We start from the raw sequence: 12,558 nt of genomic DNA, 5'->3' as shown, positions 1-12,558 counted from the left end.
ATACCTTGAAATATTTAGGATATCAACAATCTTCTGATTTATATTGTATATTATATGGAAATATGATATATAACTTTCCATCATCTTTCTTACCAAGCTGGAAAAGAAATCTCCTTTGGTATCCTTGTTAAAGGATGCAACATGATGGGGGGGTAGAAGGAGATGTGGTTATAAAGGAGTAGTCAGTGAAGGAAGTGTAATAATAATCCCGGTTTGTAGCACTCTGGTCTCTAATTTGTGGGTTGCGTGCTACAATTCAAGTTGATTTTGTCTTCTACAAATTCAAAATTACAAAAAAATGATCTGTTAAACTGTTTGATATTGCATCAGTTTTTAGATGCCCGAAATATTCAGTATTCAGATGTAGACTTGGATCTCTCTCTCTCTCTCTCTCCTTAAATAGTTGTACAAAGGGGTTTGATTCAACATTTGAGTTTGTGAGTACCATGAAGCTTGAATAATGTCACCCCTTTCTTAATTCTTTCCCAACTCTCCAATCCCACTGATCCCCTCAATTTACCTAATTCCATTTTCACGTATGTACATTGAATGTATAGTTGTATTTGCTGTATTCTTCGTCCCTCCATTTGTTTGCCCCTCTCCCCTGGATGTCTTCCCCCACCCCCACCCAGTGACAACACATGTTCTAGTTCCTGGAATCCATTTTCAGACTTGGATCTCTTAATAAGGAAATGCTAGCTGGGTGCTGGTGGCTCAAGCCTGTAACCCTAGCCACTCAGAAGGCTGAGATCTAAGGACCCTGGTTCAAAGACAGCCCCGGCAGGAAAGTCCATGAGACTTTTTGTTTTTCCTTACCAGTCCCGGAGCTTGAACTCAGCGCCTGAGCACTGTCCCTGGCTTCTTTTTGCTCAGGGCTAGTACTCCACCATTTAAGCCATAGTGCCACTTCTGGCTTTTTCTGTGTATGTGATGCTGAGGAATGGAACCCAGGGCTTCATGCATGCTAGGCAAGCACTCTACCACTAAGACACATTCCCAGCCCCCATGAGACTCTTAGCTCCAATTAACCACCAGAAAACTGGAAGTGGCTCAGTGGTAGAGGGCTAGCCTTGAGTGAAGAGTTCAGGGACAGTGTCCAGGCCCAGAGTGAATTTAAGCCCCACGAATGACCGAAAGAAAAAAAAAAGGGAATGCTAGCTTGGTATTTATATTCACAACCAGTGCAGGAAATGTATACTTGTTATTCTGCAAATACACCAGCAAGTTAGTTCTAAATCATAAAACCTTTAAACAGCTCATAGCTTATGCCAGTGCTAGAAACACGTGATCTCAATAAAAAAGAGAGCGAGGGGACCAGCAATGAACCAGGCAGCCTGCCAGATGTTGCTACTGCACGGCGCACCACCTCCTAATGTTTCCAGGGTTGGTAGTGGCAACTCTAGAGATTCAGGATTTTAAAATTAACAAATTCTTAACAAGTTCTGTTTTAACCTTCTCTCAGTCCTTTCTTTTTTAAAAAAAAAAGTTTTATAGTCAAAACATTCATATGCTTGATTTTTTTAACTTTCAAACAATGTTTATAAACCTCAAATTAAATCTATAACTCCTATTGCAGAATTCTTATAGCAAGTACCTAAGGTTTCTTTTGGCCAGTACCATTAGGGGATGAGAATTTCAGGTTCATCAAAAACCCTGCCACATTATACCAGAATTATTAGAATGTTTATCTATTAAAGGCTTAACATGACACTAATACCCATATACAGAAAGGCACATTAGAATCCTATTAGGGCTTTTGCATAATTTTGAGCATTTCAGCAAAAATGTTCATGAATTTTCCTCAAGAGTTAATATTTAAGAAAATAAATCTATTTTTACTAGTGAGAAGACTCATGGAGAGGAGAGGCACAGCCACTTGTACTAGGGGAATAGGGAAAGACATCAGTTAGCCCAGATCAAAATAACACAACCAATCTCAATACTGCTCATTCTCCTTAAGACATCACCCCTGGCCCCCAAACCAAAGGAACTCAGATTCTCCTCTGAAAATGCAAACACCACTCTGAGGAGCTTGTGGATGTGTGGTAAAATGCTGTTTATATGTTGGTTAGCAGTTGATGTGTTAGAAAAGGGTTAATAAAGCAGTGACAAAGAACAGAAAAGGCTGGCATGGGGAAGAAAGGTGAAAATACCAAGGATAAATGTCAACTTTACATTTACTGAGGTTCTCAGGAATGACAATAATGTACCCAACTACCTGCTCAAGGGCTGAGATTTGTGAATCATGGTTTGAAGCCAGAATGGAAGGTAAGTACATGAGACTCTTCTCTCCAATAATTCATAAGTGGAGCTGTGGCTTAAATTGTAGAGTGTTAACCTTGAGCAGAAAAAGCCAAGGGATAATGCCCAGGCCCTGCATTTAAGCCCCAGTACTGACATACACATACATATACATAAAAATCACAAAAATGTTGAAAACAATATTCAATAGCCTACATTTTATTGACTTCTTATCTATATTGTTTTGGGAGAGCTTAATAAATTCTTAGTGACTCATTTAGCTTATTAACATAATTTGCAATATCCAAACTGTTCTGTTTGGCAAAAATTTTAAGAAAAAGTTTGGTATCCACCAAGTAACATCAGTTTCAAATATTTCCAAAATAAATTTATAACTGAAGACAAACACAAATTCCTTTGGGGAATGATAAATAAAATGGCTAGTTGTTAATAATCTTATAATTTTTATCATTTAAATATTTGGTTTATGTGTGGTGAAGCTATAGGGAATAAATTTATTCTCCACATATGTTAAGTAAGTATTAAAAATTCTACTCTGAATGCCTATGATAAAGACCAGTTATAATTACATTTTATTTGCCTTCTGAAATAACTTTGTTTTTTTTTAAAAAAAGAGAAATTATAAACCAACCTTAGTTCAAAATGTATATGTTCTATATTTATACTATCTCCAAAATAAGTAAGTTTGGCTGAGAAAGTATTCAGAAAAAGAAAATGGTTTTGCTCTATCTGGTAGTGTTAACTGATATGCCTATAAGCAAAGAAGCACTTATGCAATGAACAAATAGGTGATAGATTATTTATGAAGCCCATAAATTACCTACTGGTCATAGACACTTTTCGCAGAATTGATGTTGAACTATATGCAATCATAAGAGGACAAAAAAGCAAACGTAAAACAGCCACCAAGAAAACCACCTTTGTTTACATTGCTTGGGTGATTAATTCCCCTTGGGAATAATTGTTGAGGCATATGGAACTCAATACAACTCCAGAGCCCTGTGCCTAACAAATATACTTGGGATATGCTATGAAAACAAGAAATACTTTCTAGCACTCTATGCTTTCTCTGCCTGTAACAGACAATTACTTTTATCTTTTAATGAACTATTAAGAAAAAAAGTGTGCTTTTTAGAAGTTTGTCACTTCTAAAATGAATTGAGGTTCCACTATGAAGTAGATGAATTCACTGAAGGTGTCAGAATTAAGTAGATCTTATTTGCAAAACTATTTAATTGCAAAAACAAAGACACCACAGGAGTTTTAAATTAGACTATTTTTAAGGCTTCACGTGAATACCTTCTCCCTATGCCAGATTGTTTACTTATGAAGTCCTTTATTTAAAAATACCTTGGATACAAAAAAGAGAAGAATTAGAAAGCATAGCAAATGATTGCAAACATTTGTTTCACTCTTTTTTTAAGGTATCAGCCAAGGAACACCATTTAAAAATAACTGCAAAGTTGGCAGAAATTTTAGTAAATCTGTTCATGCTTGGTCCACTTTACCAAATATGTGTTCAGATTTTAATCACCAGTATTTTGTAGTGTCTGGACATGTTTTTTTCTGCTCTGTGATCACAGTCAAGTATGCACAGCATGATACTATTTTTGATGACTAGCAATTCTTTATATGATACAAACGTATTAACACAATGACAGTTTTGTCTTTGTAAGTTAAATAAAATTATTTGTGGAAGAGATGTGAAGTTTTAAGATGTAAACAAAGTACATCATTATAAGACTGCAAGAGGTGTTTGGGGGGAGCTGAAGAGAATTCCCATTCATCATTCAATAACTATTAAATATCCACACTGGATACAGCTTTTATGTTCAGCATTGATGTTCAATGGGTAGAGGTGTTGTATTCTGGAATTCTGAAAACTATATTGACCACAGTCTTCAGTACTGCATTCAAGTTAGGCTTGGCAGAGAAGATTTGTGAGTTTTACAGTAAGCTATTATATTTTTTACTTCTGTACTGCTATAATAGTACACAAGCAAAAAATATTAAGTTGGAATCATATGCAGAGCCTTAGATTTCAATGTCTGTTCTCTCAAACTGAAATTAAACCCTCAAACATTGTTCTGCATAATTCAATGTGAAATAACATCCTCCCTTGAAATAGTCTGGAAATTGAGTTAAAGTTTACCTTTTGTACATGAATCTATCAGATGTTTCATCAGTTCTACATTCACAATAGCATCTTTTTTAAAAAACAAAACAAAGAAAAAACATTGTGGAAAGTTTTTATAATTGGATTAGGTAGTCAACTACAAATTTTGTGTAAATGAGCAATTTTCTGAGTATAACTCTATTGACTAAAACTTTCTCCCCTTGTAAAGAAGTTGTTGAAAATAGGAGACAATAAATAAAATTGTAAGTAGCATTATTGGGTGAAACTGAAGCACTAAACTAAAGTAGCAAGCCCTTCTTTACTTTATTTAGCAAGCATTGGAAGCTTCTTTGAAATTAAATTTTCTATTTGACATAAGAATCGTGTAGACCACATTTATTATATATAAATACAATTACACTAATTATTGTTCCTTAAATATATTATAATTCCATTAACAACTTTCAAAATAGAATGATGCCGGTAAATATGGGAATGCTTTTGGGATTCTGGCAGTGCTGATTCTGAATTCTTACAAAACTTAGAAATATGACACGATACTGCACTTCATATAAAGTAAATGATAGTTTCCCCAAGACCTGGAAATGTAATAGTAGCTGTGAATTCAACCACACATTTACCTATTTCTAAATGCCAAAAGCCTTATCCACATGCTAAACATTAGAGCGAAGTTACTGCATGGCATGATGATTGTGCTGGATCATCTTCGGGATGGCAAGGAAGCCCAAACATCAAACCAGATGTCTGAAGCTTGTGGGGGGGAAACAGAGCTACAAGCTCACTTGTATTTTAGGAAGCTGAGTTAGTATTTCCTTTTTTTCTCCCAGAGAATGTATCTGCCTTTATGAGGAAAAACCAACTGGGTGAATGAGAGCTAGAGTCAAGGTTAAAGTGATGTGGCTCAAGAGAGTAGAGTGCTTGTATCTCTAGGGAGTAAGTCATTAATAACAAGCAGAAACACCTCCCTGAAGAAAATCAGCGCCTCACGGACCTCTGTTTGAAATACATCCTCCCAAGTCATCCAGTGGCTGGCTATTGGTACAGGTGATAATGTCTCATCATCCGAAGAGGGCAAAAACATTTAAAAAAAATACTTTTTAAAATGATGCAAAAAAAAAGGCAAAAATATTCTATCAGGGATCTTTGCGCCCGAATCAAGGAAGGAGCTTTGTCTTTCCCATTATTGTTTGCCCTTCAGTTGACATACATGCCTGAGATGCATCAATAGGATTACAAGGCTTTCGTCTCCAGGCTTCCCTCGGCTTGGATTCCCTGGTCCAGCTTAAAGGAACAGGCTCCAGGCGAGCACGGAACGCAAACTTCCCCGGCTGAAGTTCTTGCCTCCCCACCCTGGGTCTGCCACCCGCCTCGTTTCTCCGGACAGAAATGTCACGGTCACGTCGCCCTGCACTTGTTGAGTCGTCGGGAAGGGAGGACCTGACCACAGTAACTTGGCGACCCGCCACGCGCGGGGCTCCCCAGCCCGGTCTTTCAACCCGGCTCCGTGGAGATGCCTTACCTGCATGTGTCCCTGGTACATTCTGCTCGCGCTTCCTCAGGGCTCCCGGGGGCCGCCGGAGCGTTTCCCCTCTTCCGCTAGCGCACCCAAGAAGGGGAGAAGGCGCCGCGCCCGGGCTCCCGAGGGCGTCCCGGGCCCCCCGGAAGGCTCCAGGTAGCCGGCGGGGGTGGGCGGACGACGGGGCTGCGCGGCCCACGGGCTGCCGGGAGCTATTCCACTCCGGTGCCGGAGGCGGACGGGAGAGCGCGGAGGAGCCGGAGGGCCCGCACTCCCGCGGCGCGCTCCTGCCCGGTCCGCGGGCAGCTCTAAAACTCTCTCCTATCCAGCCCAACTCTTTCTCGCTGACGGCCAGGCCTCCTCATCTCTCTTTCTCTCTCTCTCTCTCTCCCTCTCCCTCTCTCTCTCTTTTTCCCTCTGGTGGCGGCGAACCCCCACCTCCTCCCGGCCCTGACGTGAGCGCCCACACCAGCCGCCGCCGCTGCCGAGCGAGGCGCGCGCCGCCCTCCTGGCCGCGTGCCCGCTGCGTCCCAACCCGCGTGCCCGGTTCAACCCGAGGGCGGCTCCGGGCGGAGCGCGCTCCCGTGCAAGTGCCGGGAGCGGGGCGGGCACGCGCACAGCCGCCGGGCTGAGGGCGCTGGGGCGTGGGTCCCGCCCCTGTGTGTGGTTTGGGTGCGGCGTGGCCATTCAGATGGATGGGGCTGTCAGCGGGAAGAAAAGCGCGAGGCCAGGCTTTGTCTCTCTCAGGGGACATTTGTGCTGGGTAAGCCGGTGTCCTGCGGACAATAGGCTAAGCCTATTGAGCTTTGCAAGAGTTTCTTTCTTTCTGATGCTGCTCTTCCTGCAAATCATCTTCCGAGAGACCCCTCCCAGCCCCGCCCCACCACCCCACCTCCGGTCCAGGGCCACCCCCAGCTAGTGAAACTGAGCGTTCTGTTTAAAGTGACAACTCCCACAGTCCCCAGGTCCTGCCATACTTTTTCTCTCCCGCACTTAAAAACCATCCCAAATCCTGTGTATTTTCCGTCTTTCTTTTATTTATTCCCTTTCTTCTGCGCAGTGTTCTTTTCATGGCAGCTGAGATTTGGGGGAGCTGAGAAGGATGAATCTGTTTGCCATGGATGTATCTCGACACAGCAGGGCACCTCCTGGCACACAGTAGGCACTTAATAAATGTTTGTGGAACAAATGGTCCTTTGTCAGGGAATGCACACATGGGGTACCATTAAATATGGCTCACATTGAAAAGACACGAGTGTCATGTAGTCTAACATTGAATGTATATACATGCACTAAAGAAGCTGGAGTTCGTGTGGATACTGAGGTTAAATGACTTGGCCCCATTAGTGATCGAAAGACTTGGAAAATAAATCATACTAAGTGAAGTGAGCCAGACCCAAAAAACATAAACTCTATGGTTTCACTAATTGGAAACAATTAGTACTAGTCTAGGATAGTCTCACAGAGGAGCACAATAGCAACGTACATATTGTAATAGGGAGGTCAGATCTGGCCAGTGCCATCATTAACTGTGGAGGGACTTCAGGTTGACTCCAGCTCAGATAAGAGCAGAAGCCAACACCATCTCCACTAAGCTGTCCCCCACCCTATCCAGGGAAGCTCCCCTTTATTATGATAAGTTATGTAAATTGACCACCTGAGGCCTGGGAGCTTCAAAGGAACCTGTGCCCTCCTATGAGTAGGCATATCCACCTGCATCACTTGAGCCCCGCCAAATCCATTCGCCAATTCTAACTAGAATGATAGGTTGGTTCAAACAGATACTATGAGACAGACTGTAACTCTATTGGCCACCTGTGTGTGGCCTAGCATGCTCTGTAAGTGCTGTATTCTCATTGGCCACCTGCGTGTGGCAAGTTTGACTGTGATGGTTGCCTTATAACCAGTCTGGAAAGCCATATGTGCACGCGGTTCCAGCTCCCAAGTCTGGGCTGCACACGTGCAGGCGGCCCTGATCCTGCACTCGTGGTCGGCAGTTTCGGCTCCTGAGTCTGGGCTGCGACCAAGGCCGGTCGGTTCACTTTTTGTTCACTTTTTACTTCTCCAATAAATCTGTCTTTTTGTCATCTTGTAGCTGGAGACTGTGTGGTGGACTCGGGGGGAACCAGGAATCCCCTCCCTTGGGGGGGACCCGTTTCATTGCAGTGAACACCCACACTACTTCACATATGATGACATAAGATGATGCTAAGCAAAATTAAACAATATATTTGGAAATAAGTGGTTTATCTTTGTTGTTATTTTCAACATACCATATAAAATTATGACTTTTTCTTTTGTCTTTCTTCCCCATGGTTTTACCCCTGATGTCACTGACTTTGGTACCCTGGGTATTGTATGTACGTTTATCCAAACTAGGGAAGAAGACAGAGTAGACAAAGAGTAGACAACGAGAGAGACAAAGAGTAAAAGGCAAACCAATGCAACAGCAGTACTTACAAGACAATATGCTATAAACCAACTGTACAACTCTGGGATTGTGGGGAGGGAGACAGGGAGAGGGGAAGGTGGGCGAAAAACGAAGGAGGAGATAACAGGTTTGACAAGAAATGTACTTACTGCCTTACATATGAATCTGAAACCTCTCTGTATATTACTATGGTAATAAATAAATTAATTTTTAAAAGATTTTCAATCACACATTATGTGTGGTATAACCCCTTTCCCCTAATACATTACTCATGGCTTGATATAGTTTGCTTCTTTCCTGTCTTTCTTTCCTTCCTTATGGTTTGAATTTAGGATCCTAAGCTTAGCATTTGAGCCACAATGCTAATCCCTTTTGTTTTTAGGTTATTTTTCAGATAGGGCTTTGCCCATGCTATCCTACAACCACAGTTCTCCCTATATCTACCTTCTGAGTAGCCAAGATTACAGGAGTGAACTACCTGCACCAAGCTCATCTTAGACACTGATTGCCCTTAACACACACACACACACACACACACACACACCCCTGTGTAACTAAATGAAACAGAACTATGCACAGACCAATGGGAAATGAACCAAAGGAATGATTAATCTAATTTAATGCATTAAAATCTTGAAGCAATTAACCCAACAAACACAAAAAGAGCAAGACTTGGAAGCATGGGTTCCTATAAGATCCCACCAATATGGAGGGCGCCGGTGACTCACACCTGTAATCCTTGCTACTTAGGAAGCTGATATCTGAGGATTGTAGTTCAAAGCCAGTGTGAGCAGAAAAGTCCCCATGAGAGTTTTTATCTACAATAAAACTACTCAAAAACCGGAACTGGAGCTGTGGCTCAAAGTGAGAGCACTAGCCTTGAGCACAGAGGCTAAGTATCTAGGCCCTGAGTTCAAGCCCCACAACAGACAAAAAAAGGAAAAACAAAAAAGAAAAGATCCCTCAGTAGTTATCCTTAGTTTATTTACATTTGCTAATTTGGACTTCAATTCATGTCTTATTCTGTATGATAAGCTCATAGGTAGTGGTGCTAGTAACATTTTACTATTTCATTGCTCATTGGAGTATGTGTACTACTTTTATTTTTCTCAGCTCAAAGGAAAATATCTCCCTATTTATGAATGTGTAAATAAATGTTTTCTAGTATAGAAAAGGTGAGGGCTGATTTTCTGAGACCTTGAGTACCACAAATTTTAAAAGGGGATTAGTTATTACAAATCACTAGCATATTGCTGTAAAACTCTGGGGAAGTTGCACTTCAGTGTGAAAGTGCTAGAAATCTGTAAATTCAAAGTGGGGCCAAATGTCTTTATTTAATATTGCACACATGGCAGATTCCAGAAGTCAAGAACCATAAAATCATTGAACCTGCACAGCAACTACTTAGAGTTGGAACAGAACTTGGGATATCTTTTTGCTGTTGTTTTTATTAGCATACATTAGCTGTACAAGCTGTCATTGAGACATTTCCACACTTGTGTAAGTGTATCTCAATCAATCTCACCCCTTCTAGCACTCTGTAAACCTGTATTCACAAGATCTCCAAAATGACAAATGCCTCTTTGAAGGGAATCCTCTCCTTACTCATCCATTTGTTCATTCAGTTAAAAGATAAACTGAGGGATTAAAACTGAAGAGGGGTTTTGTTTGGTTGGATTTTAGCAACCACTTATTCATGAATTGGTCAACTGGGGGCTCTATCAGAAGCAGTTTAAAAGAAAGATTTTGTAAGGTCAACGTGAAAACAAATCAAAAAAAAATTATTTGATTGGTTAAAGTGAAATAGTCCCTTTCTTGGATCATTCCAATGGAAAGTCCTTCCTGGAGTTTGATTGGTTGTTTCTGATTGGTTAAGCTTACATTTGCTTTCCTGGAATGTGACTGTCTACATTGAGCTGAGTTTGTCTACACAGAAGCTCAGGATGTTAGAGCTGCTTCAGTCTAATAATCCCTTTTTTAATGAGTTCATTCATATTTATTGAGAACTTCATATGCAAAAGTGTTATCAAAATGCCATAGAACCTTACATTCTAGCAGACTGTTTATCTGATCAAAAAGATAAATCTGCTTAGACTTAAAAATAATTTTTAAATATCCGCAGAAAATTTGTAATTTCTCTTACTTAAGAATCCTCATTTAAATGTCTGAATTTAACTGTAATCCTTTCTGTGATACAAGTATATCATTCAAAACCTACAAATATGAGTTTTGTGCACAAATTTGCTTGGTTGATTATCAGGTCAAGAGTTAGAATCTTGAGAGAGTACTGAATCACTTAGCAATTTATACATCTTTTTAGCTAGGTCAAAAAAGTTTAAGTAAATCTAGCATATTAGCTTAAGTAATTTGGTATTTTGGTTCAAAAGAAAAATTTCAAGTTCAAAGTAGGTGTATCAGGGGAAAATTGATAGGTGTAAACTGTGTCCGAGTGAACCCTAAGAGCTTTTATGGCACCTGAAACAATAAAGCTAATATGTATATGTGTGTGTCTCAATAAAGACACACACACACTATATATAGTATATATATAATATATGTATATATTTCTCCACATACACATGTGGAATCTTTTTCACAAATTAGGTTGTTGTCAAGAGATCTTCATAAAAACTTCTTATTCTGACTGCTATAGTATTTATTCAAATAAACAACAACAAAATCCAACTCCTTATGTAATCTTTGTTCTGCTTAAGCAATCATTATGGTAAACTGAGAGGAAGCAAGCTAACCAGATACCAAAGAGAGTGTTCCCGAAACAAAGGCAACTGGCCACAGCTGTGAATCTGCTTTGATAGTCTGACATAGTTGAATAAAAATGGAAATAATTCTGCCAAACATCTGCCTTGTCTTATCAGGATTTTTTAGTTGTCATATTAATGATTAGAATCATGTAAACAACTTTGATCATTATTTTGTAATATGTAACAAACTCCAAGAATTAAATCTAGCATAAGAATATCTATCTGTGGTACTGTGGAAGTAAGGGTTACTAATGCCACTTCTAAACCATCCCTACATATAGGTACACATCTCACTAGCAGCAAGGCTACTATGAGAAGCAATCTGACCTCTCACGGGGTGACCCAAGGTTGCTGGATACTGATAGTGAATTTAATCACAGGAAAAACTCCTTCACACATGTACTGTTCTGAGGAAAATAAAGGTAATCAAATCTCATTCCTTTAATTTATTTGTTTTGCAACTGAAAATGGACATGATTTTACACCAGATCCCAGGTTGAGCATAGGAATATCTACCTGTGTACTGTGAAAGGAAGAATTACTTTTTAAAATCAAATTCAAGACCTTTGTTATGTGAAGTGTGGTCTGAGGGCCAGCAGTATGGGTATCATGGAGGAGCTTGTTAGAAATGTGGCTCCATTCCTGACCCATTGAACTGTAATCTGCATTTCCAAAAGATCCCTGGGTGCCTTGTATGCACCAAAACATTTGAACAGCATTATGACCTCATCAGTTTATTTATTTGAGTAAATATATGGCAAAGGTGACTCATGGTATTTTTTTTTTCAATGCTAGCACATGAGCAACATCCATCTGTAACAAGGGAAAATCATAAGGCACATTGACATCTCTTTATTTATAAAATACTCTCACCGTATGTTGAGTGATTGGCCATACATCATAATGGTTGACCATAACATCATAGCACATCCAGCTCCCTTAAGAAAGAAATGTACCAATGCAGTTTGAATCCTGAAATGAAATTTATAGAGTTAAATCAAAGGTCAACAAAATAAACACCAGGAAACTGGTACCTGAAAGTATTGTGGGGGGATCAAGGGGGAGGGGGGAAGACAAGGAAGAAAGAAGGCAGGGAGCACACAGTCAACAATTTGGTGCATATCCTACAAAATTTAGAAAAAGGAGGGAAGGAGTAGGCTTGGAGGGATGGGTGAGAATGTTGAAAGGGGTGACACTGATATGGATACATTGTATTCATAAACTGTTTTACTGAATGGCAACTCCTTTGCACAACTACTGAATGATAATAAAAATACTTAAGAATAAATAAAGAGTTGAGAAGTACCAGTAGAATCGATTTTATATTTAGCTTAAAGTTTTTCTAATTGGTAAGTGAATATTTTTGCATATTAAATGGGTATTGAATACTCAAGACTTATTTAATTTTTGCAAGAGCTGAGCTGTAATGATGAAGATAGTGTTCTTGTGA

The 12,558-nt window shown here is 39.9% G+C and overlaps 1 protein-coding gene across 2 annotated transcripts in view; it reads right to left on the bottom strand.

Moving 5' to 3' along the window:
- The window catches only part of Pex5l (peroxisomal biogenesis factor 5 like), a 223,746-nt gene extending 217,667 nt beyond the window's left edge, over positions 1-6,079 (bottom strand). For both annotated transcript variants that reach the window (XM_048347061.1, XM_048347062.1), the window contains exon 1: positions 5,919-6,079. In XM_048347061.1, coding sequence (XP_048203018.1) covers positions 5,919-5,939 — 21 coding nt within the window. In that variant the 5' untranslated portion in view covers positions 5,940-6,079. The remainder of the gene's footprint in view (positions 1-5,918) is intronic.
- Between the last annotated feature and the right edge of the window lie 6,479 nt (positions 6,080-12,558).

This window comes from Perognathus longimembris, chromosome 5 (genome assembly GCF_023159225.1).
Source record: "Perognathus longimembris pacificus isolate PPM17 chromosome 5, ASM2315922v1, whole genome shotgun sequence".
In the NCBI taxonomy this organism is placed as follows: Eukaryota; Metazoa; Chordata; class Mammalia; order Rodentia; family Heteromyidae; genus Perognathus; species Perognathus longimembris.
Note: the sequence above shows the minus strand (reverse complement) of the source record. Positions and strands in the feature narration are given on the sequence as shown.